This window comes from Orbicella franksi, chromosome 2 (assembly GCF_964199315.1).
Source record: "Orbicella franksi chromosome 2, jaOrbFran1.1, whole genome shotgun sequence".
Taxonomy (NCBI): Eukaryota; Metazoa; Cnidaria; class Anthozoa; order Scleractinia; family Merulinidae; genus Orbicella; species Orbicella franksi.
This window is the reverse complement of record NC_138146.1, coordinates 18,006,617-18,030,920: the sequence shown is the minus strand read 5'-3', so window position 1 is coordinate 18,030,920 and position 24,304 is coordinate 18,006,617. Positions and strand designations below refer to the sequence as shown.

General features: G+C 39.3%; 1 protein-coding gene across 3 annotated transcripts; it reads left to right on the top strand.

Annotated features, from left to right (window-relative positions):
• The first annotated feature begins 428 nt into the window (after positions 1-428).
• On the top strand, positions 429-22,950 carry LOC145478400 (uncharacterized). Of its 3 annotated transcripts, XM_081456419.1 has the most exons (18): positions 429-623; positions 1,886-1,970; positions 3,093-3,176; positions 3,797-3,982; positions 5,745-5,865; positions 6,581-6,768; positions 8,334-8,555; positions 9,622-10,041; positions 10,366-10,479; positions 10,758-10,943; positions 11,122-11,248; positions 11,673-11,857; positions 16,615-16,836; positions 18,421-18,489; positions 18,749-18,871; positions 19,831-20,017; positions 20,417-21,598; positions 22,910-22,950. In XM_081456419.1, the coding sequence occupies exons 2-16, from the start codon at positions 1,913-1,915 to the stop codon at positions 19,995-19,997; spliced, it is 2,472 nt and encodes an 823-aa protein (XP_081312545.1). In that variant the 5' UTR covers positions 429-623; positions 1,886-1,912; the 3' UTR covers positions 19,998-20,017; positions 20,417-21,598; positions 22,910-22,950. The 3 variants fall into 3 exon arrangements, with proteins under 3 accessions (XP_081312545.1, XP_081312543.1, XP_081312544.1); XM_081456417.1 differs by lacking the exons at positions 429-623; positions 1,886-1,970; positions 22,910-22,950 and having other exon boundaries at positions 2,772-3,176; positions 20,417-21,887; XM_081456418.1 differs by lacking the exons at positions 429-623; positions 1,886-1,970; positions 20,417-21,598; positions 22,910-22,950 and having other exon boundaries at positions 2,772-3,176; positions 19,831-20,153.
• Positions 22,951-24,304: the final 1,354 nt, after the last annotated feature.

The window sequence follows — 24,304 nt, the reverse complement described above, 5'->3', positions numbered from 1 at the left end:
AGTATTTAAATCTTGTCGAATTAGCTTGTTAGATCGTTTCTTGGCACCGTACGATACTGCAAGAAGTCAAATGATATTCGGCCTCAAAAGGGTACTTTTCCTGCATTGGGTATATCGATAATTGCACTGCACCGGCTTTGTTGGTCGCGGCGCAAAACAAATTTCGCTCAAGAGAAAAACTGATATCTACTTCTGGCCTCGCTAAGCTTGAACTTTGTGCCTTGTCTTCATGGGCCTACGGCCTTGCTACTCATGCCGTCAAACCAAAACAAAAAAGATTGGTCCTTCTTCGTTAGCATTGTTTTCTCATTCTTCTAAGGAATTGAAGGAAATGCCGTCAGTCAAATGTTTTCGATTCCTTGCACGATTAAAACAATTAAGGTTAAATTTCAGGGCCAGAAATAAAATACCTGTCATTAGTGATCTCAACCGTGGACGAGTACCTGTCTAACAACATTACAAATCGACCAATAAGGTTAGTTGTCGTTGCTCGCTCCATATGCTCTCTTTTATTCACGAGAAGACCATCTTTGAAGAAAAAACGACGAGAGGGGAAATTGGCGTTTCAAAACTGCCCCTAAAACGGAGTAGCAGGGAAACTTGACTCTGTTTACAAGGTACATGTAAGTAGCCTTCTTTCCTTGTCACTATTAACAGCTTCCTCGTCCGTTGATATGACTGATCATGATCTTGCGTAATGACCGAACTTCGCTGACCAAAACAGCTTCACAACTACATTAAGTAGTTGCGTGAATTAGTACCAGAAAAGAACAAGTTATTCTACGTAAAATATGGGTTCAACAATAATAACGGCTCCTCGTTGTTAGGTTGCTTACTTATGTCTAGCCTTGCCAAGAACATGCCCGTAAAAATGTCGACAGATCAAAATGAGTTATAGGGCTAATTGAATTATTTTTGGCATTTTTTCATCCTGATTGGTTTATAAAAATGTAGCTCTTTTACAAATTCAAATATCTTTTTTTTTTTTTTTTTTTTGCTAATTAGTTTCGTGATATCCAACATGCTGTGTTTCTGAACATCATTTGGTACCAGCCCCTTTGTTTGTCTTTCATTTTTCGCATTGCTAAGGGCCCATACATGTAAAATACAGCTAAAAAGGGGAAATCATTCTCAACACATATCTTATTGAATCTTTTGCTCCTTGGAAAAGATCAGGGTGTTAGCCAAAGAAATCATTCATTAATACTTTTTCCTATAAATCCTACTGCTCATACATGTAGACTAAAGTGATTTATAGTGCTTGCCAAGGGCGCGACAAACTGTGTGACTCCACTGTTACCTTGCTTGCGCCGGATTACACAGAATAGAACTACATACATACATACTTTTTTTGATAAGTAGGTTTGATAACTAGTTTCTGCCATCATTGTGTGATTGTCAATCCCATGAGTTTGAGTTATGAGTTCTAAGTGTCGACGTCACGGTTACTATTCAGTTTAGCCTGAATACCACTCTTGGATTAATGTTAACCTAATTCAGTAGCACTCCGATTAGTCTGCACTCAGCGTGATAACGGTTTGCTTGACGTTTATGTCGAAACGACTAACATTAAATTTACACTATATTCATTTCAAAAATCATGTTCAAGATTCGTATGTTCGTAAAAGGATACGTATTCTTCCCTGTCATATATGATAAATTGTAACTATTACATAGCAGTTTTCTGTGCAATTGTGACATATTAAGACTTGAGTGTTACCCTCATAAAATGAAGTCTCTTACTTACTTACTGAAATTGGACCACATGCCTATGTCGACACTCTACCTCGACTGGTCTAAAATGTAACAGCTAAAACTTTCATATAGTGGTTAACTTAGAAACTCAAGATTATAAACCATATTTCTTTTGTTATTTTTTTTAAAGACATCTAGAGTGACTTAGATAGTAAGGATGAAAGGTTTCGACCTCCATGTCATTCTATTGATACTACAGCTGTTCATATGCAGAGGTAAGAAGAGTAAGCAGTGTTCCAGGTAACATTAAGGACTTCTTAATTAACTACATACTTAATGGACTTAACGAACTGAGATTCTTACTTGCCAAGCCTAAAAGATCTGACAAACTAAATTTGTCTTTTTGTTAAGTTCGGTAACTTATTAAAATGAAGTTAGCTTGAAAACAGAAAAGATAAGTTAGCAAACGAGAAATTATTTCGAACGGTGTCTCTATTTGCGCATAGCTGGTTTTTGCTCATTTAGTAAAAGTTCATTAACCTTAATGAGGCTGGAATTTAATTATGGACGAGATGATGTTGTTAGTAGTGTCTATGGGATGTATAATGGAATTTAAGATTCGTATTTTGGAGAGGAAGGGAATGAGTTGGAGTGCAAACAACAAAAACACAACAAGTTTCGAAATAAAGCTTTGCGCCACAGTTTTGTCTTTCTTATAATTTTTCCTTTTTTTCAATCAATCAATCAATCAATCAATCAATCAATCAATCAATCAATCAATCAATCAATCTATCTATCTATCTATCTATCTATCTATCTATCTATCTATCTATCTATCAAAAACTTTATTCACGTGTCGAAATTTAGCTAGCCGAGAGGAAACACCCCTCTAGCAATTGGAGCCACTTATGATTAGAATCCCACTGACCGGGGGGAGTTTGTCAAATAAACTATCAAAAAGCCTACCAACTATTTACTGATGACATAAACTATCAATTGCAAGAACTTAGCTAAGGAGACGAAGAAAAAGAAAACACCCTGACAATAGGAAAGAAAAACTCATTCTGTAAAGGTTACAAAGAATGCAATTTGAGTAACTGTTGTCTTCTACCAACACACTTAAATCACATTGAGAGCCTGGAATTGTCACAAATGACATCGGGGGTAAAATGTCATGGGAAAAGTGTCTAACGACCTTATCGATCGAAACACCATAGATCAACATTGACTTTGGTTTAAGTCACCGCTGACGATGTGTCCTAAGCTAACACAATGTAACAATGCATATATACTGCATTCTTTTTGTCCAATCGAACAGTACGATATACTCGTGGGTTCTAGAAAAGCATATTTTTACATAGCAACACAACACGGCGTAACTTTGTCCTCTCCGTCAGATTTTAGCGTTGCAAACAGTGTTACAGATCCAAACCGGGTGGTAGACCCAACAACCCTGAAGATGTACGATGAAGAAGTGGAAGGTAATGATGATATCTTTTCATCTTCAATGCAATGCATAGAAGAAAAGAAAGGGTTTTCGTTGTTTTGATCATAACGACGATCATAACCACCACCAGTACTAACAACATCTCCGCCGCTGACATCATTATGTCGTTATCGCAGTAGTTAAAGTGACCGAAGCTGCATAAGAAGACTGGTATTGAGGAGCGCTAGATTTTTTAACATAAATGTGAAATTATTAGGGTCATCAGATCGGTCACTGATTTTTCTAGTTTGAATACCACCTCACCTGATATACCATGAACGGTACGGTGTTCATTGCTCTCTTATTTGTACAACGATATAGTTCTTCCAACATCAACTCTTGCAACATTCTTATTCTCTATAATTCACTCTGTTTACCCCCAAATTTTGCATAAACTATTGTTGTAAACTGTTCTTGGGAGGTCTGCATATTCCCAAGACCATTTCACAACAATAGTTTATGCAAAATTTGGGGGGCAAACCGAGTGAATTATGGGCAACTGGGAAATAGAGAATGCGAAAGTAGAATTATTTCAGGCTGTTTAAGAGTTACCATTCCCTTATGTGACTGATTTATGACGGTTTCTTTCTATGGACTTGCACTTTTGATTTTCAGCAACATATGGCGAGTTAAACAAGGGAATGGACTACTTTGAAGGAGACATTAAACTGACTCAGCAGCTGAAAGATTATATAAAATCAACCCGAGAAGGGGGCAACCTCCAAACAAGAGCTCTTATAAAAGATGTGAGAAAATTGTGGCCCAACCAAGTGGTTCCATATTCGCTTGCTGACGATCTGAGTAAGTAGCAAATGTAACGATTTTATGTTAAAAGTTATTGCAATGAGGGCGGCTGTGACACATGCTAGGAGAAAGAAAGTTTAAACGAGATCAGTACCACCAGAGGCAACCGAGACTTAGGGCGTGATACATTCAACCAAAATTTCCGGGCTGAGGTTCGAAATTTTCTTGGGGGCAAATGGATCGCGATGGGTCCGGTAGGTCTTGCTCCATCCTACTCGCGAAAAGACTTTCGCGCTCATTTAAAATGGCGGATGTTGGATCACTGTTGCTCGTGTCAGAACTAGATGACGATTTCGATTTTATCGATGATATTGTGCGAGCTGTTTCATGGGTAGAAATTTAACCCGTATAATTGGCTGTTTTGAGCAGACCGTTCCCAGATATGTGCCGGTTGAGTTCAACGATCTTCAAACACCACTTTCGAATAAGGAAAAGAACATTCGAAATTCTCTCGGTAAACTGTATAGACCGTTTTTAACAGCCAAAACATAAAACGCGTAACACAGCTACGTAACTGTTGTTACTGCACATGGATGTACGAGTAGCACCGATAAATCCGCTGTTAACAATCCATAAAAGCTGCAATGATAAGTGTTTTCCTCCATGTTGAACATGGGAAACTTACAAAGTAGCTACATAACAACTTGACACTAAAAGGACTTGATAGCAGAAAAAGAAAAATACCAAACAAAGATGTAGCCTTTTTTTAAGATTATTTCGTATGTTTGTTTTGTTTTGTTTTGTTTTTGACTATTTATTCTCTACCCTGTAAATTCCAAACACCCATGCATTGCATTCTTTTACTGCACGAATTCTTCTCTTATTGCAGCCAAGCATGCCACGTATCACAGGCTCCAATTTAAGCTACTAACACGTAATCTTTACTACAAACACCTAGTGTCTAGTCCCAGAATAATCGTGGGAAAAAGGGATGAGAGCGGAAGTACTCCAAAGAAAGACATTGGGCCACTGTGAGTGTGCGGTGGCAATCCTGGCTTTAGGGGATGGTAATCCCCAGGGTATGGCCATGGGGAGGTGAAAAACATCTTTAGGGGTCCAATCCTCTGGGCGAAGGAGAAATAAGAGTCAATGGAGTAAAACTTGACCTGTATGGGAACAGGCCATGTGAAAATCTACGGCTTTTTGCTTGGTTGTTGTTTTGTTTTACTCTGTTAGATGGCAATAATTCATTCAATTGATATCCAGCCATACAAGTCGCGAGTGCAGAAGTCGCTTGTGCAGAGATTCATGTGGGTCTCAATGGGGTAGTGGCTTTTACGGCTAGCGGTTAATGTTTTGGCTTTTTTACGGTCAAAGGTTACTTCAATTTTCTTGCGGTTAACTGAAATCTTAGAAATTTATTACCATTGTTTTAAAAAGTTAAAAAAAAAAAAATCAACTTTCATTGCTTAAAAAAGTCCAAAAATTATTTTGATTACTGTAAAACAAATTTATGGTCTTAGAACCATTCTGGGACGGACAAATGTACTATCATAAGGATTGTAGACGGAAACAAGACACAAAAAGTCTTGACCAGATACCTTGATACTTTCACTTTCGGGTTTGAGAATGTTATTACGGTTGCTATTTTTTATGGCTAATGTTTGAATTTTTGGAATTTTTTTTTTTTTACGCCTAACAGCTAAATTTGTATCTCGTTTTACGGCAAAGCCCATTGAGGCCCTCATTAATGGTGCTGACTAATCATTAATCTACAGAAGGTGTTAGGTACATCTGTGCATTATTGCTTTGACTACAGGCGCTGAAACTCGTGGTTACATACAGTCAGCAGTAGCTGAGTGGGGCAGTAAAACTTGCCTTACGTTCCGACCGAAAACTGATGCTGACGAAGATTACATAGATTTTGTCTACGAGGTAGGGTACGTACGACTTATCACATTATGTAACTTCTAAAAGTAGAGAATGGATAGCAAAACTGAAGTCCTGTTTTACCTAAGCCAGGGAATAGTCAATAAAATTAAAAGAAACGAAACGACGACTCTTGCGTCAATAATGCTCACATTAATTACCACTATATATTACATATACAGTCGCGACAAAACAAAACCATATATGGTGAGATCGAAGCTTCGAATATAATTATGCAGCTTCCCAATAAACATATAGTATATCTTTTAACATTGTGAACCATTCAGACACCGGACCAAATTATTTTCTTCATTAGGTTAATGAAGGGGTATCTTTTTTATTCAATCTTGTATCATTAGAGCGACAACTTTAGCAACCATATCTTCCCAAGCTAAAATGCAATTGAAGTTTAGCTATACTCAGCAAATCACTCGCCATTCCAAGTATTCACGCGATAAGAATGACATTAAGTAAATGATCCATATCCAGCGTGTTGTTCGATAGTGAAATTCAGTCGGCGATAAAGAATTCACGGTTACCACTGTGAAGAGGCAGACAGAAAGACAGAGTGACCTAAGACCTGGAAGGAAGTTCGCGTGAGCAAGTCTGCTTTCAGGAAGAAAAACAGACAGGCAAAAATTAGATGAAACTAAACAATTTCTAGTCTTGTACCAAAACGCAAAATTTGATCACTAGTGGATGATAACTTCTTTTTGTACTTTTTAGATGTTCGTCATATGTAGGACGTATTGGCGGTGGACAGACAATTTCAGTAGGAAACTCAGATGGCTCAATTACTTGTAAACATGGTAACATCGTGCATGAAATTGCGCATGCTTTGGGGTTCTTTCACGAACACAGTCGACCGGATCGTGATGATTACGTCACTGTTCACTGGGACAATATTGAAGGCGGTGAGTACACGGGCACTTGAGAGTCACAAAAGTAAGTTTGTCTGTCTTTAGACAGTTGACTTTCATTCGGCACATGAGTCAATTCTGATGAATTTTGGACTGGAATTTGTAATCCGAGTTAGTTACCCTATATCAATTGCCATACAATAACGCTTACCGCGCTTTCACCGTACTTCTCTTTTTTTCTTCACCTTCACACTGAGGTAGAGCGATAACATATTAAAGAAAAGCAGCTTAACATTATCAACTAATTAAGGGCCCATTAACCGATTCATGCGCGCGCTCGCGCGCGTTGCTAAGGAGGTGAAATTTCACTTCCGGTTACTTACGTCAGCTTGAAAATAATAACAACTCAAAAACTTGCAAATTTGCTAACGTTTTAGAAGTTTTTTTTGTGTTTCACAAAATGCAAAGCAAAAAAAAGTACAAGCAAAGACAAAATAAGAGAAAGACAGATAAATAAGAGCAGTAGAAAGAGAAAAACTAACTCCGTGTGGCTTTGTTTGATCTTACCGAAGTGCGCTGGTGGTGTAAATTGCGCACGCGCTGATAGGGTAACTTCCAATATCTATCGGGCGCACTTCCGGTTTCTTTAAATGCTAAAGGAAACGCGGTTTTTCATTAAATCCAGCCTTTTTCGACGAATTTCGATTAAAGCCAATGTTGGAAACGTAGCTATGCATTCCTTTTTCGAAATCATGCTTTTTTTCAGAGAATTACGAATTTTTCAATATTTTGAAATGCTTTCAAAATCTGACCTTTTAGAAATGAAACAAAATCGATGCATAGCGTAATGTGGATTTAAATTGAAATATTAAATCAATGAAAAAATTCTCGATAAAGTAATTTGCCTGGGAGCCTTTGCATTTTTTCTGTATTAGTCACATGACCATGGGCGTGGCCTGATGACGTCATCACTAGTGTTACTGATCATGAAAAAGTTAAAACACATGAAATAACTCTGAACTAACTAAAAATGATGAGGTTGTATGAGAATAAATTTTCCTTAGCAACGGCTCGAAAAGATCGGTTAATGGGCCCTTAAGCAATAGACCACAAGTTTTTATGGTTTATAGGCTGATAAACCACGCGGGATGTTGGAAGAACACGAGAAGCATTTGTAAATCACGAGCCGCAGACGAGTGATTTACGAATTCTTCTCGTGTTCTTCCAACATCCCGCGTGGTTTATCATGCCTCTAAACCATAGAAACTTGTGGTCTATTGCTTTTATATAATAATTCAGAAGACACGCGAAATTTCCATGAGTTTACTGGCACAATAAATCATAGCTGATTGACCAATCAGAGTGCACGCATTCATTTAATTATTATATATTAAATAAGTTTAAGACAGAGAGCCAAATCAAAACCATTCAATTACTTTAACAATTTCAGATGACTAGAAAAACGCGACTTTTGTCGCTTTTTTCATTCCTTTTATGTACAGAAAAGAAATTCTACAGTGCAATAAACCATACAAAACTATGTAAAAAAATGCATTTAAATAAATATACTAACATAACAACGTAACTCATTTCTCTGTATATAAATGTTTTATTACCAGGTTATCAAAAGAACTTCGAAAAAGAAACTACTGAAACCGTCGACTCTCTCGAAGTGGGTTACGACTATGGTTCTGTTATGCACTACGGGGAATTCTTCTTTACTAGAGAAGAAGGTTTACGAACTCTGGAGCCCACACAAACAACCACAGCAACCATTGGTCAAAGGATCGGCCTTAGCGACCTAGATGTTCAACAAGGGAACTTGCTGTATCAATGTCCGGGTATGGCCGTTTCACTTAAAATTGCTATTAGTAGCTAGTGAAATTTTACTAGAAAACAGGAATTCCCTGTGGTTTCGACTTCTGATGTTCGTTAAGCCTGTTATTTTAATAGTAACTTGCGTTTGCCTAAATAGCGCGGGAAGATGTGTGGAGTTCATGTCCAGGCGGCAAAAACAATCACCCACAAACAAAATCAAGAGACTATGGGTGCGTTCCTTTGAGGTGATCTGGGTCAGGATCAGTGATCCAAGATCACTCGGATCATGGTGCATCAAAGGAACCGATGAATCCACTCTGGTGACGGATCATCGGTTCCTTTGATGCACCATGATCTGAGTGATCTTGGATCACTGATCCTGATCCTGATCACTCCTAAAGAACGCACCCTATGTCATTGAGCTATATCATCGCCTCTTGCATGACAAAATAAAACGCCTTACTAATAAGATTATTGTACAAATTTCTCATTTATCTTCTGAGGGCTCCCTGAATCTCATGCAAACGATTTTGATCAACGTAACGAACACCAAATATTTCAGAGGTTGCAAACGTCTGCCGAAGGATCTTCCAATTTTAAGTTAGTTCGATCTTTTCCCGAGAATTTTACCTAAGATAGCTGTCTAAATATCCCCAAAGAAACCAAAAGATGACCGACGCGTGTCGTACTTTCTAAGATTCTGAAATTCTCCGAAGATTATTTCAAAAAATTTTGAAGATAGATGCCTAATCATTTCTGGCGACAATTGTCGAAATTCGAAGGTGATGTTACTAGTGCTGACCTACATCCATGGCTAGGTCATGAGTAACGAATTTTTTGCATGTAGCCCATGCGCATAATAAATTGACACAACTGCATTTTTAAGCTAATTATTCCTCTTTACGTTACCATAGCTGTAATTAATGAGCGCATTTATAACTAAAAAAGTATGGGTTATAAGTTTGCTGGATCTTTCATAATACGTCAATGATCACTATACTCTCAACGTTTTAACACTTCAGTGTAAGTAGTTTACCCTCACTTAGTGTCGTATGATTATGAAAACAACTCAACATGTTTGTTGTTCAGATTACCGGGATGAAGTAAGAAAAGAAAACAAAACGAAACAAGACTCTGTAGACAACGAATTATGGGAACGACCACTGCGTGAACATGAGGTCAAGGTGCTAAGAAGTAAGGTGCAGAAACATAAGCACAAAAAGCACAGGGGAAATGCAGAGGTATCTGTGAAAAAGGACGCTACATCCCACAAAACAGAGAAAAAGAGTAGCCATCTGCATACGATCTTGAAGAGCAAAACGACCCCAAAAACGTTCACTCAAGCTAAAACCAGTGACAAGGCAATCAAGCATGCCACGGCCGACTCTAGGTCGATGGTCTTTAAAGAAAATCAGCTTAAACCTCAGTTGCGCAAAGCTTACAGAGTAGACGAGGAAGATATATTGGAAGGAGACGACGATGAAGGCGATATGTTGCCTTACTCCCGAGGTAAGCGTTTCAAAGTGGTTCATTAATTAAATATATTGCATGAATCCCGATTCCTTGTTATATCTTCAGATCAGTCTAAAGCAGCAAACGCCTTACCCTAAAGTTGCTAATTGCAAGTTACGCCAAATTTAGCTACAGTCACCAGTTATGATCACTGACGAATAAACGTTTTATTTTAGACGAGAACATGAGGCTGGCAGTGACCAAATCGAGATAACATGCTGAGGACAACCAAGCTGGCGACAGTTTTAACGTCCGGTTTAATTTTATGCATTTATTTATATGCATTTTGTTTTTTTCGCTTTTTCGTTCCTTGTGATACAGATGTCAGTACACCTGTGAGTGCCCCAGAAACACCAAATCAACTGGCCACGGATAGAGCAACGCTCGCTCAAGAAGAAGAAGATTCGGTTCAACAACAGGACAATGACGAAATAGGCATGTTAATATACTTTTGATCATTAGAATTGACTCAAACAACAGCTGTGCATTTTACCTTCCAATTATGCTGCTATTTTCCCAGGAACCAGTGTCTCTTGTCATCGGCCAAATCTACAGCTACCAGGAAATGAAAAGTGCAGGATAAAATTGAATGCTAACGACCTTTAGATGTTTCCTTCTTATTGTTTTACCTTTGTTCAGCTAACGACTCACAGCCATTCCATTTTAGTGTCAAGGATAAAATGTAATATAACAAACGTCTTGTTGTTCTGCAGGCGAAGAGAACTTAGGCAAAGACTACTTTGAAGGAGACATGATGTTAACACCAGACCAGCAAGCTTTTCTGGATAAGATAAAAAACGCCGACGACACACAAGTTGGCATCAAACGGGCCCTTATTAAAGACAAAATGTACCTTTGGCCGAAAGCTAAAGTCTACTATAACTTTGATAAAGGAGTAGGTATGTGTATGTGTAAAGTTATTCTGCCCTGTGATAATTATTCCCCGAACGTTACTTTTCAGTATTTCTTCCGCTTTAATTAAATGCACTTTCAGTGAAACTATTTAGTTAGTCCTTTATCTACATGTTGGGATGACCAGCCGTTTGTCACTAAATGTGTTCTTTTTTATCTCTGAAGATAGGATAGGTAGAAGACGAGCTCGTGCAGCTATGCGTCATTGGCAGAAGCACACTTGTCTCAAGTTTAAACGCGTCAAGAATCCGCCTGAAGATTTAGGATACATCAACTTCGTCTTTGAAGGAGGGTAGGTGATTTAACAAAGGCCACTTTTGCTGACAACAAAACATTACAACACGTACAGGCCCTCCGAGGTAAAATAAAGCGGTGAAGTCTGAAGCTGAAGCAGTTTAGCCGCTGAAGGTGAAAACATGCAGTTGTCAAAATGGACGTTAAGGCAGTCGCACTTCAGTACCAGTTTTGACCATGACTGACCACAGAAAGGAATCAGTAAGATGGAGTTGGTGAAAAACTGGAGCGTAGGTCTTGTTAAATCAGAAACACAACGATCAATGCACTTTTACTGTTCTTATCGAATTTTGAAACTTGATATAAATGACATTTTGACGATGTCGAGTTTTGATTTTTTATTCTAGCTCATTCTATTACCGAAGTTTCTTTTTCTCAAGCTTTGCCAATCAGATCGTATTTATTTTCTTATTTATTTCTAGTTGCGCTTCTCGAGTGGGTCGCGGTGGAGATAAAAGCCAGAAACTGACTATAGGTAGCCCAGCTCTGAGGTGTAAAGTAGGAAATATCATCCACGAGTTGGGCCACGCTGTCGGCTTCTTTCACGAGCACAGTCGGCCGGACAGGAATAAGTACGTCCGTATTCTTAAGAAGAATATTCTTCCAGGTGAGAAATCGAAGCTGTTCAAGTCTTAACAAGAAAACACACTTCTTTCCGCTGGAGAAAAGTTCCAGAAGGTTGACTTTCTGAGGTGTTTCTGAAGTATTTTAAACTCGATTTTTATACTTTCAATTTAATTTAGTAGAACCGTTACTAACTATTATTATATGGCTTTGGCTTGTGGCCGATATAACGCGCGCTCTGATTGGCTAAGAGCGAAATCTGAGCGGTCATTATGCAGCCGTAATGCCCACGGACCGATTACGGATTATGCAAATTAGGAAGAGCCCGGCTCGGAAAATTCAATCGCATTGAAACGATGAAAGCCGATTAAAAACAGTAAGAGAAGTAAATTTAATTCCGAGTAGCTAGAAGTTTAGGGATTTTTCCTTAATAAAATTTATATAGAAGTCGTTTTTGACTTACCAGCCGGTAACCTTGGTGGGCACTAGGGAAAAACAATCAAAGTTTGCCGAGTCTTAAGTAAAGCTAAAATCGCTAAGTGAAAAACACCATCGGCTGATCTGTCATGCATCCTGAGCAGAACACCACGAGGAAACTTATAAGTTATCATCTTAGTCACAACAATTACCGAAATATTGAACTCCGTCACAGTTCTCATCAAATAGATTACCTCTCTTTAACACAAGCAAGTGTAAATCAGCTTCCAGGATCATCAGATGTTAACAATCGGGCGGTTTCTGTCGGTAGCAGTGTTTCTGATAACTACAGGAAGTTTTAGACGTTCACAAAGCTTGAAAAATTAATCCATAAATCCCAGAATGAAGAAGGCGAAGATATGTCGTCGAAAGCGAATGCGAAGATCGAGTTATTTTAAGCAGTGCATTCTGAAGCATTAGTATTTTGTTTCACCGAAAGACCGTTGGTTTGGACTATTTTGAAGCACTTTCTGTCTTTTCCATGTGCGTTGACGTTTCGCCACAAAAGTCGGAAAAACTCCCCCATCAAGTTGTGGCACCACGATACTAAAATACCTTTTTGAGGCTCGGACAATCATTTTTCCCGTAAAGAAATGTGTACTTTTAACGGAAGACGTAATACAGTGGTGAAGTTCAATGACTGTGTAGTTTTGCCCTCGGTTTGAGACGATGAATGAATCGGTAAACGCGCGCATCGCCGGATGTAAATTGACGACTTCCGCTCAACTAATTTTTTCTTTTCTTTAATTCATGAGCCATATAATAAACAACTTAATAACCTCGACCGTTCGGTCGTTACGGGAAAATCTCAAACCTCGGCCTACCGTATTGACCTCGCTATCGCTCGGTCAATACGGCAAGGCCTCAGTTTGAGATTTTCCCGTAACGACCTCACTCTCGGTTATTAAGAGCAGCTTCGTCTAAATATCAACTAGACTTGGAAATAGCGAAAAAATCGAATTTCTTCAAACTCGCCCAGAATGAAGCCCTACGGGTACTAGTTACAAAAATATTGTTTTAAGCTCGATAAATCAAAATTTTTTTTTTTCCGCAATTTTTTCGTTTCGATGCCCCAAATCGGCCAAAATCCATCGAAAATGAGCGGCATATTCAGAGGCTCGTAAACTCAAAAGTAAAAATCTTCATTACAATCTGATTACACGTCGTATTTGTACTTCCTTTCTTGTCTATTTAGAGCTAAATAGATCGTGATTTGATTGGAACAAAAATATTTGATGAATTTTCTAAATTAACGACCCAAGACAGCTTTACAAGAGGTCTACATTTAGCCTATTTTCAAATGCTAAAAAGGCGTTCTGGTACACGGCTTTTCCCAAAACGCCTAGTTTGGTCTGAAAGAGCATTGTTTCTTCTTCAAATTAGTGAAATAAAATTTTTGGGTAAATAAAATCGCGAGCGCTGAGATAGCGAACTACATGCAGCACTTCTTCCTGAAAACGTGACCTTTGACCCAAGTGTAACGAAACCGATTACTGCAAGAAAACCCGGAAGAAAAGCAAACGCTTCGTTATTTTGAAACAATTTCTAGGGATATCTCTCCGAAACCATGATTGCAAGAAACTATTTCCAGATATGAAATCTTACAGGGTGAAGGAAGGAGCTAAAGGGTGCATTTTGACACAATAACTTTGTTTGCTGAGAATTGAATTGAAGTCAATTCCAGTGAAATTTGCAAACTTGAAGTATGTTAGCCGATACTTACCTGAATATTTATATTTATAGAAGAGTCGTCTTCTTGGATTAACCTTCAAAAGAAGCTGGACCCAGATCTGGAAACCTCTAAAAGAAGAAATGTTTAATGTTCCGTGACCTGCCCGCTGCTATAAATTCCATGCAGATGCCAACCGCATGTTTGTCGTAAAACCAACTGAACTCCACTGACAGTTTCCATGTGCAACCCCAAAATAGACAATCCCCAAAAATGTAAAGTGAAATTGGCTGTCTTCAAGAACAATTAGAAGCTAGAGTCAAGTTCCATTACGTTTTAAAAGTGCTTGATTTTACTTTGTTCACTCAGTAGTTACTGTCACTTTCGAATACGGTGTAGTATCGGTCACGCCAAAACACTGCAGACCGTGCAGACTGAGTAAGTTTCCCATACAAAGTCTCGTACGCGTTTGTCTTTTGAATCAAGAGTCAAATATTGCGCTTGTGCAGCCTTTGGATAAATGACAAACTTTCAGATATATTTAACACTATTTTGTAACTAGACCCAAAAAAAGGAGTCACAATGAAAAGCCCAAACAAGTGTCTGCAGTCTGCACGGTCTGCACTGTTTTGACGTGACCGATTCGCGGTATTCGAACGTGAGAGTAGTGAACAAAGTCGACGCACACAAATAAAATCAAGCACTTTTTAAAGGTAATGGAACTTGACTCTAGCTTCTAACTGTTCATGAAGACAGCCAATTTCACTTTACATTTTTGGGGATTGTTTATTTTGGGGTTGCACATGGAAACTGTCAGTGGAGTTCAGTTGGTTTTACGACAAACATGCGGTTGGCATCTGCATGGAATTTATAGCAGCGGGCAGGTCACGGAACATTAAACATTTCTTCTTTTAGAGGTTTCCAGATCTGGGTCCAGCTTCTTTTGAAGGTTAATCCAAGAAGACGACTCTTCTATAAATATAAATATTCAGGTAAGTATCGGCTAACATACTTCAAGTTTGCAAATTTCACTGGAATTGACTTCAATTCAATTCTCAGCAAACAAAGTTATTGTGTCAAAATGCACCCTTTAGCTCCTTCCTTCACCCTGTAAGATTTCATATCTGGAAATAGTTTCTTGCAATCATGGTTTCGGAGAGATATCCCTAGAAATTGTTTCAAAATAACGAAGCGTTTGCTTTTCTTCCGGGTTTTCTTGCAGTAATCGGTTTCGTTACACTTGGGTCAAAGGTCACGTTTTCAGGAAGAAGTGCTGCATGTAGTTCGCTATCTCAGCGCTCGCGATTTTATTTACCCAAAAATTTTATTTCACTAATTTGAAGAAGAAACAATGCTCTTTCAGACCAAACTAGGCGTTTTGGGAAAAGCCGTGTACCAGAACGCCTTTTTAGCATTTGAAAATAGGCTAAATGTAGATCTCTTGTAAAGCTGTCTTGGGTCGTTAATTTAGAAAATTCATCAAATATTTTTGTTCCAATTAAATCACGATCTATTTAGCTCTAAATAGACAAGAAAGGAAGTACAAATACGACGTGTAATCAGATTGTAATGAAGATTTTTACTTTTGAGTTTACGAGCCTCTGAATATGCCGCTCATTTTCGATGGATTTTGGCCGATTTGGGGCATCGAAACGAAAAAATTGCGGAAAAAAAAAAATTTTGATTTATCGAGCTTAAAACAATATTTTTGTAACTAGTACCCGTAGGGCTTCATTCTGGGCGAGTTTGAAGAAATTCGATTTTTTCGCTATTTCCAAGTCTAGTTGATATTTAGACGAAGCTGCTCTTAATAATTCGATCATCATACGTAATCTCTACCCTTACAATACGGACACCTCCATACTATATAGATAATCAGCTCAGTAGTTGAGGTCACATCACGCGCTTTTATGTCATAGCAAGTAATCAGATGACTGGATATGAATAACAAAAAACCACAAAGCTATATTTTGTTGCAGCATCAAATAGTGTTTCAGCGAAACTACATCGCACGCCACGTTGCTAGAAAACATAATCGATACTCATGATTTTAAATTATATAACATTTAAGATAGTGCGCGCGCTGTCATTGATCGACAGGTGTGTTTAGACGAGAGTAAGTAAACACAGTTGCGACAAAAAATATTTTATAAAAGCAAGAACAGACTTAATTTCCGCGTTACATCTCCTCATCTTAGCACTCGGGGGATAAGGTAAGGTAAGGTAAGGTAAGGTAAGGTAAGGTAAGGTAACTTTATTTTAAGTCGTAAACGTAGGGAGTGGTTTCCCAATCTCCCGAGCCAGGGGCTCATGAAAAAGACCCACGACTATTTAAAATAACATTACTACTTTACAATTACTATATTCGCTAAAATAAGTTCAGAATTAAACTAGTCCTAAAATTAAAAATTTGGGGATTAGGAGAATTCTCGAAAGTTATGCAAACGCTCGACCGCCTCTAAGGTTTTCATAACTGTCTCGAATTCTCCCAATCCCCACCCCTCTTCGCGGTGAGATCAGCTATGTAAACATGGAAAAAGTCGCTTTTAACTTAAGCAAACGTGCCCCATATTTAGAGTCATGGGCCAGTTAATTGTTAGGGTATTATGATCTGTGTGAAATAAATGCTGTTTATTAATTTATTCCATTCACAGGTTACGAAAGAAACTTCTTCCGATTTGGCAGGAAGTGGATCGACTCGCGGGACGTCCCATACGACTACGGATCCATCATGCATTACAATAGAGCATTCTTCTCGCGCTTTCCTGTCATGCTTGATACACTGGTCCCTCTACATAGAGGTGTGGAGGTTGGTCAGCGGAAGGCACTCAGTAGGTTTGACATCCTACAGGCCAACTTACTCTACCAGTGTGATGGTAAGAATCTCTGGGTGTCTATCCTTAAACAGAACCTAGACACTACAGTACCCCTGTCGCCCACGCGACAATAAGGAGTTTAAGAAAACCACGACGGAAACAGGAACGGGAAAGGGAACGTCGCTAAACAAAAGATTTAATGAGCAGAACCATGGCTGTACACGTGCGTTCTAATCTTGGTACATTTCTTGACCGTCCACTGCAAAACAACAACGTGAAATGACCAAATTCTGCGTTGTCTGGAGAATGTGAACCAAGTATCGACGGATAATTTTAATCTCTATTTCAAATTTATCGCTGTGTTCCAGATTTAGTTTTGTCATAGTTTTGACAGTGAAATACAAAGTAAATGCCTTTAGAGTATCGCGAGATTCGTAGGTAAAATATAAAGTCATTTTTTTAAATCGACGTTGTCCTCGGCGTCGCCGTCCGTGATTACTTAAACTCCCTACTAACCTTCCCATCGCTTCCCGCGCTCGCGCTCCTCACTCGCTACCAACTCCCACTCGCGCTTTCTTGTTCACTCCCAGTCACCCAGTCGCTCTTCGCGCTTAAAAGAAGAGCCTGTGGACGAAGCAGTTTACAGTGCATAGACCATTGGCATAAGTGGCGCCTAAATTTGAATAGCGAAACCTATACATCCTAAGCTTCACATTCATGTGAAAAGTCCTTTGTCAGTCCTGGTAAATATTCACCAATGTTCACTGAGCCTGAGGCGAATAATTTTTTAAGAATAATTTTCAGAGCTAAATACCAAGGACTACAAAATAACGGACTAAAACATAAAAACACAGAAGCAATTAGTCGTGTGCATACACGTATGCAGCCGTAGTTTTAATAATAAGCTTACATATACATGGGTTGTCAATCAATTTACTCATCGAGTTCGGCAGTAAAACAAACGAGCGCAACACAAGGAAAAATAAATTCATCCGGTACCTATGTTTTATCGTTGTTGTCATCATCGCCTAAAAATGAGTAGTTTTAGTTTGAAGAAAAATAAATTTCGGTCAATCGATCTGACCTGCTGGCGATCGACGAAACCACTGCGTTTACGATTCTTAAAAGCCTTGAATGCGAGTTTTGGTCCAAGGGTGACAGTAGTCATTTTGAAAAATCCTCCATCCTTTCAAATATCCTGGACTTGGAGTGATGTCTTTTGAATAAATGAAAACTTCACTCAGCAACTGTCCGCCATGTTTACTAGCCGAGATGGCAAAGATGGCGAGCTTAGTAACCAAGCTCCAGCGGGGTGAATATAGTGTCATATGATGAGCTTTTCGACCAATCAGAATGTCCAATTCTTATATTCACCTCTGGAAATTATATTAATAAGGAATATATAGGTCCGCAGTACATGTATATTGTAATGCATGATGGATCCGTAGTCGTATGGGACGTCCCGCGAGTCGATTGTACGTACATGCGCCAGGCGCTAGTAAGAAATAGGTCCGCAATACGTATGTGCGTGTCTAGTCACAGCAATGTTCATTTTCTTGAGCAGAAGGTTTACCGAATGTAAGTGGTCACATCAACGCAAGTCACAAAATAATTTGTAACAAACCACGTCGTATTTTTTGTTAGGACGAAAAAGGCTGAGTGACGAAGAAATACAGCAGCTTAAGGAGGAAAGTTACGATCAAGTATCTGAAGGTATGATTCTTTCTCTAAGGACTAAGACGAAAAAAATGATTAAGAACTGAGAATTATCGTTTTCAAATTCATTCAGTCTTGAGAACTAAATTTTCCTCAAGATCGGTTAGAATAAATTGAAAATGTGTTTCAATTCGCAAGATCAGAACAAAAAAAGTTCTCAAAAGCCATAATAACTCTTTGCAGTTCATTCTGAATTCAAAAATTATTTATTTATGTAGCAATATTGCTTGATGTTTTGTAATACTTTTCTCGTTAGATTCAGTCATATGTGCAGACGTATATGACCGTGATTCTTGCCAGTCAGTTAAATCTCGGGGGTACTGCCAAAAGTTTCCACATAGTATGAGAACAACGTGCGGGATCACGTGCAACTTATGCGGTAAGAGATTCATGACTTAAAGAGATGATAATAATAAACTTTTATATACGTAGTATACTTTCAATTTGATTACTGAACATCTTAAAAATATAGAAGAGTCGCAGTAAGGATAAATCATGGTAAAATCTAGAAACATTATCTGATTGAAAGCATATAAAAAAATAAGCTTCCGACTGTCTTAACCACATGCAGTCTTCAAAGGGCAAATTGTAAAAAGACAGTCGAAACTTGTGTTTTTTATCTATTAGCCGAAAATCGTTTTGAGATTTTACCACTAAACATCTTGTTTACCTTTTCGAAGAGTGGCTTTTCCTTCACATAGTTTACATATGTATTGCAAGAAACAGACTTATTCTAAGATCTAGATTTGGTCTTATTATACAATAAATTGTATAGCCTATCTTTTGCCGATGATTTCGATGATTCCTAACCAAAACTGTACGTTACACGGGCTTGAGGGGCTTGAGGGCTCTTGTCTTTCTTAGTTAAAGGCCCGTCTACACAACGCCAGTGAAATTTTAAACGGTGTTTTCACTCTGAACACGAATCAAATGTTTTCCGTCCACACAACGCCGGAGACGTTCAGTGAAAACGCAACAATTACCGGTCATTTTGGATTTGTGTTTGAAGACAACTCGGGAAGAGAAATCACACGATTATTGTGATGTCATCGTTTACGAAAGCCCTGTTTTCAAAATGTTTTCCGTCTGCACTAAAACGCAAAGCCGGCGTTTACAAATTTCTCCAGTTTTCGAAAAGCTCCGTTTTCGTTGCGAACTATTGGGACAGCAGGCCTTACGGTAGAATGAAGCTTAATTTTCAAATTTCTCCCGCGTAATGTGGACGGGATCTAGGACTAGGCATTTGAAAAAAGGCACACTTTGCATGAAAACGTTTAATGCTTGAATATTTAATCAACGTGGGTAAATTCGATATTAGAATTATTTTAAAACTCGTAGGAAGTAAATACAAGCAATCACACGGAGGGGCAGGGGCGAGGAAAAAGTCCGCGGCCACTCATGAGGTGACGCGAAAAAGTTTGGTCAACAAATTGAAGATTACCCCGCTTAAGGAGGAAACGGGCTCTAAAAGAATGATCCCCGAGGAGAACCCTCAAACTACTTGACAAGTTCAATTTTGAGTGAGGTACACTTTGTGTCTCCTTACATAGTGTAAACGAGTAAAGATGTAAACGGGTGCCATTCATTCATTTGTGCACGCAGCTGAATGCATATAGATAAAGTAAAATAAAATAAAATGAAATAAAATAAAGTAAAATTAAAATGAGTGCATATATAGAAACACAACATGACGTAACTAGCAGGCTAGGCCTAAAAGTAACATGGTATTAAATAAATACAATTACATCGCACTGAAGGGCATGGTGCAGCGGGATACATCGATGTAACTAAATCTTCACTTGTGTAGCAAACCACTCCTAAGTTTAATTTGAATAATAAAAGTAAACATGCAGTAGAGAATATAATTATATTATAATTAATTAATTTACATAATTAATGATATTCTTGTGGTTCTCCTTTCCAGGTATGAATGCTAAAAAGAAGGGAGCGGTACAAGGCAACCACGAACAGCGTGCTTAGCTAAAGAATTTAAGAATTTTCCATGCCTACTGGCACCATACATGTTTCATTTCGTTTTCCTTACAGATCTATTTTTCTATACTAAAAAACATCAAGCACTTAATCAATGCTATCAGAGCCAACTTCATTTTCCACAGAGCACGATTGTAAATTTAATTGCTGAAAACTATATCTATTCATAAACATTGACACGCCTTGAAATTGAACCACGCTTTGTCTTGCTACAGAGTATATAAACACTGTACGTACTTCCCAATTTATTTTGTGATTAGAGTCAAGCTGCTATCTTAGTGTTACTTTAGCTATCAAATGCGAGGAACCGACCAACCGTTTGATTTCAGGAGAAATTCTCTATAAAAATGCTCTTTCAAGATGGTTGTGCAGGCATAACATAATACACGAAATACTATTTGTCATATTTCTAAGGGCAATTCAATTCCGAGGCTTAAAACGATTAAAGAATCTAGAAGGGAAAAGGCAGATATTCTCCATTAACTAAGAGTCTTCTTCGATTATTTTAAGCCTTGTAAATAAATATTATAATCTAAAGCGAACAATGTGGACATCGATTTTACATTACATCACCCATATCTTTTTTTTTCTGAAATACAAGTATCTTTATTGTCTTAATCAATCATTCTAGTAATCTTTTAAAGACAATACTGACGAAACGACAAAAAGTAATGTGACCATGCATGGAATTAAAATTTAATTAAATATACTTTAAAATTGTGACTTAGAGAGGAAGTAGCATTACTGACTTACTTTAATCCTATTCGTTTGTGTCTGAATATAAGACCTTTACCAGATAACGCCAGTGTTGCTTGTGTAGAATGTTGTGAGCTGTGTAACCGCTCCTCCAGTAGTTTTCCAGTAGTTCAGTTGGATGAAACACGTTGTCCCACGCTCGTGTCATGTTGATTAACTCACCTTCACATTTCATTACCGAGTTTAAATTCAACATCTTTATTAACTTGTCACTACTCACGATGACTTCGATTGCGTTGATCCTAGCAGTATGCAGGACACCTGTCATATATGAACTCAGTTAAATGACCTTGCTCTCCATGAGTTATCGTAGCTGAGTGGATAGAGCGCCCGCCCGGTGTCCGTAGGAACTTTGAATGTTATTGTGAAGTATGAGAAACAAGAAGTGGAACTGCAAACACTCGTGGTGGAAGGATCTGGGAAGGGACTGGTTGAGAGTTCTGACACTCAACTGGAAGGAGTTGTTCAAAATGCAAGTTGTCAACAACAACCAAGAGTCTTCACTTGAAAAATTGGTTGACCGGTACTCAGAAGTGTTTAGAGAAGGACTTGGGACCTTCAAGGGCCCAAAGGCGAAAATTCATGTGGAGTCAGAGGCACAACCAAAATTCTTGAAGGCGAGACCAGTGCCATATGCTATGACAGGGAAGATTGAGGCTGAACTCAAGAGGCTACAGGATGAGGGAACGATTGAACCGGTTCAGTTCTCGGAATGGGCTTTCCCATTGTACCTATTCTGAAACCAGACGACTCAAAAAAATTCGCATCTGCGGAGACTACAAAACAACTGTCAATCAAGTGTCAAAACTGGACAGTTATCCTATCCTGAAGGTTGAAGACCTCCTGGCGACACTAGGAGGCGGTGAAAAATTCACGAAGTTGGTTATGAGCCAAGCCTACCAGCAGCTTCTTCTGGATGATGAATCTAAACAGTACACCATCATTAACACACAGAACGGGTTGTTCCAGTACAACCGCCTACCCTACGGGATATCGTCAGCACCAGGAATATCTCAGCGGAACATGGAGAATCTACTGCAGAACATTCCTTATGTAATCGTCCGGGTGGATGATATCCTAGTGTCCGGAGCCTGCGATGAAGATCACTTAATTAAACAACCTGGAAGAAGTCTTGAAACGACTAGCAAGTGCTGGCTTACGACTTCGGAAAAACAAGTGTGTGTTCATGGTACCTCAAGTAACCTACCTGGGTCACAAGGTCAGCAAAGAAGGTATTCAGCCATTGGATGACAAGGTCGAAGCGATCACCAATGCACCAGCGCCCAAGAATGTGTCGGAACTCAAATCGTACTTAGGCATGATTAACTACTACCAGAAATTCCTGCCTAACCTGTCGAGCGTGTTGGCTCCATTGCATGATTTACTACATAAAGAGACCCGCTGGCATTGGGGTAAAGAGCAGATGCAGGCTTTTCAGAAGTCTAAGGATTTCCTGAAGTCCTCTAGACTCCTCGTCCATTATGATAGTCAGAAGAAGTTAACCTTGGCGTGCGATGCATCACAATATGGCTTGGGAGCTGTTCTCTTGCATCGAATGGATGATGGCTCAGAACATCCAATCGCATATGCTTTCAGGACACTGTCCAATGCAGAGAGAAATTATTCCAATCTTGAGAGAGAAGCACTTTCCCTGGTATTTGGTGTGAAGAAATTTCACTAGTACATTTACGGCAGACATTTTAGTCTAGTGACTGATCACAATCCATTGGAATCATTGTTCAATGAGAAGAAGGCCACACCGCCTATGGCAGCAGCTAGAATTCAGCGTTGGGCCTTGACTCTAGCTGCATACAACTACTCCATTGAGTACAAACCAGGACCAGAACATGTCAATGCTGATGCCCTCAGCCGACTACGCTTGCCGGTTAGTCCTTCAACTACACCTTTGCCTGCAGAAACCGTGTTTGCAATGGAACTCCTCAATTCAACACCAGTGAGTGTGAATGAGATCAGAACCGGAACCAGATGTGATCCAATACTGTCACAAGTAATCAAGTTCGTTCAGCATGGTTGGCCTAATCACAACTCAGATGAAGCATTGAAGCCCTACTTCACTAGGAAAGATGAATTAAGTGTTCAAGATGGATGTTTGTTGTGGGGCAATCGAGTAGTGGTCCCCCCCTAAGGAAAGAGCAAGAGTGGTAGAAGAGTTACACGAGATACACCCTGGAATTTGCCGTATGAAGGCGTTGGCGAGAAGTTATGTGTGGTGGCCAAAATGGATGCAGACTTAGAGCAGAAGGTTCACCAGTGCAGTCCCTACCAGGAGAACAGGAAGTCACCGCCAGAAGCCCCTCTACATCCCTGGGAATGGCCTCATAAACCCTGGGTTCGACTCCACCTAGACTATGCGGGTCTGTTCCTTGGGAAAATGTTTCTCATTGTGATGGATGCCCACTCCAAGTGGATGGAGGCGTTTCCAATGAATACGTCAACTTCAAGTGCTACCATTGGGAAATTGAGAATCGCTTTCGCGACACACGGCCTACCGGAAATTGTCGTCACAGACAATGGCAGCAACTTCGCGAGCAAAGAGTTTGGAGATTTCCTCAAACATAACGGGATCCGTCACATCAGAACAGCACCTTACCACCCAGCGTCTAACGGACTGGCTGAGAGAGCGGTAGAACATTCAAGGAGGGAATGAAGAAGATGAGTGGAGGAAGTGTGGAGACGCGAGTTTCAGAATTTCTAGCTCGTTACAGAATCAGCCCACAGACTTCAACAGGAGTGTCCCCTGCAGAATTACTTCTAGGAAGGAAACCCAGGTCAAGACTAGACTTAGTCTACCCAGAAATCGGAAGGAAAGTGCGACAAAGCCAAGCTTCTCAGAAACAGGCACATGACTGGTACGCTAAGGAACGCACCATGCAGGAAGGGGAAGCAGTTTACGCAAGCAACTTCCGAAGAGGACCAAGGTGGTTACCTGGAATCTTGAAAGAGTCAACGGGTCCAACTTCCTTCGCAGTTCAGCTAGAAGATTGCCGACTCTTGAGACGTCATCAAGACCACCTTATACAGCGATCCTGCGTTCCCCAAGAGC

What these genes read in the sequence shown, in the direction of transcription:
- LOC145478400 (XM_081456417.1), top strand. Translation starts at nt 2,948, where the DNA reads ATGTGTCCTAAGCTAACACAATGTAACAATGCATATATACTGCATTCT. An exon ending in TTCGCTTGCTGACGATCTGA is followed by an intron (nt 3,983 to 5,744) that starts GTAAGTAGCAAA and finishes CTTTGACTACAG; the next exon opens with GCGCTGAAACTCGTGGTTAC. An exon ending in TTACGATCAAGTATCTGAAG is followed by an intron (nt 18,490 to 18,748) that starts GTATGATTCTTT and finishes TTTTCTCGTTAG; the next exon opens with ATTCAGTCATATGTGCAGAC.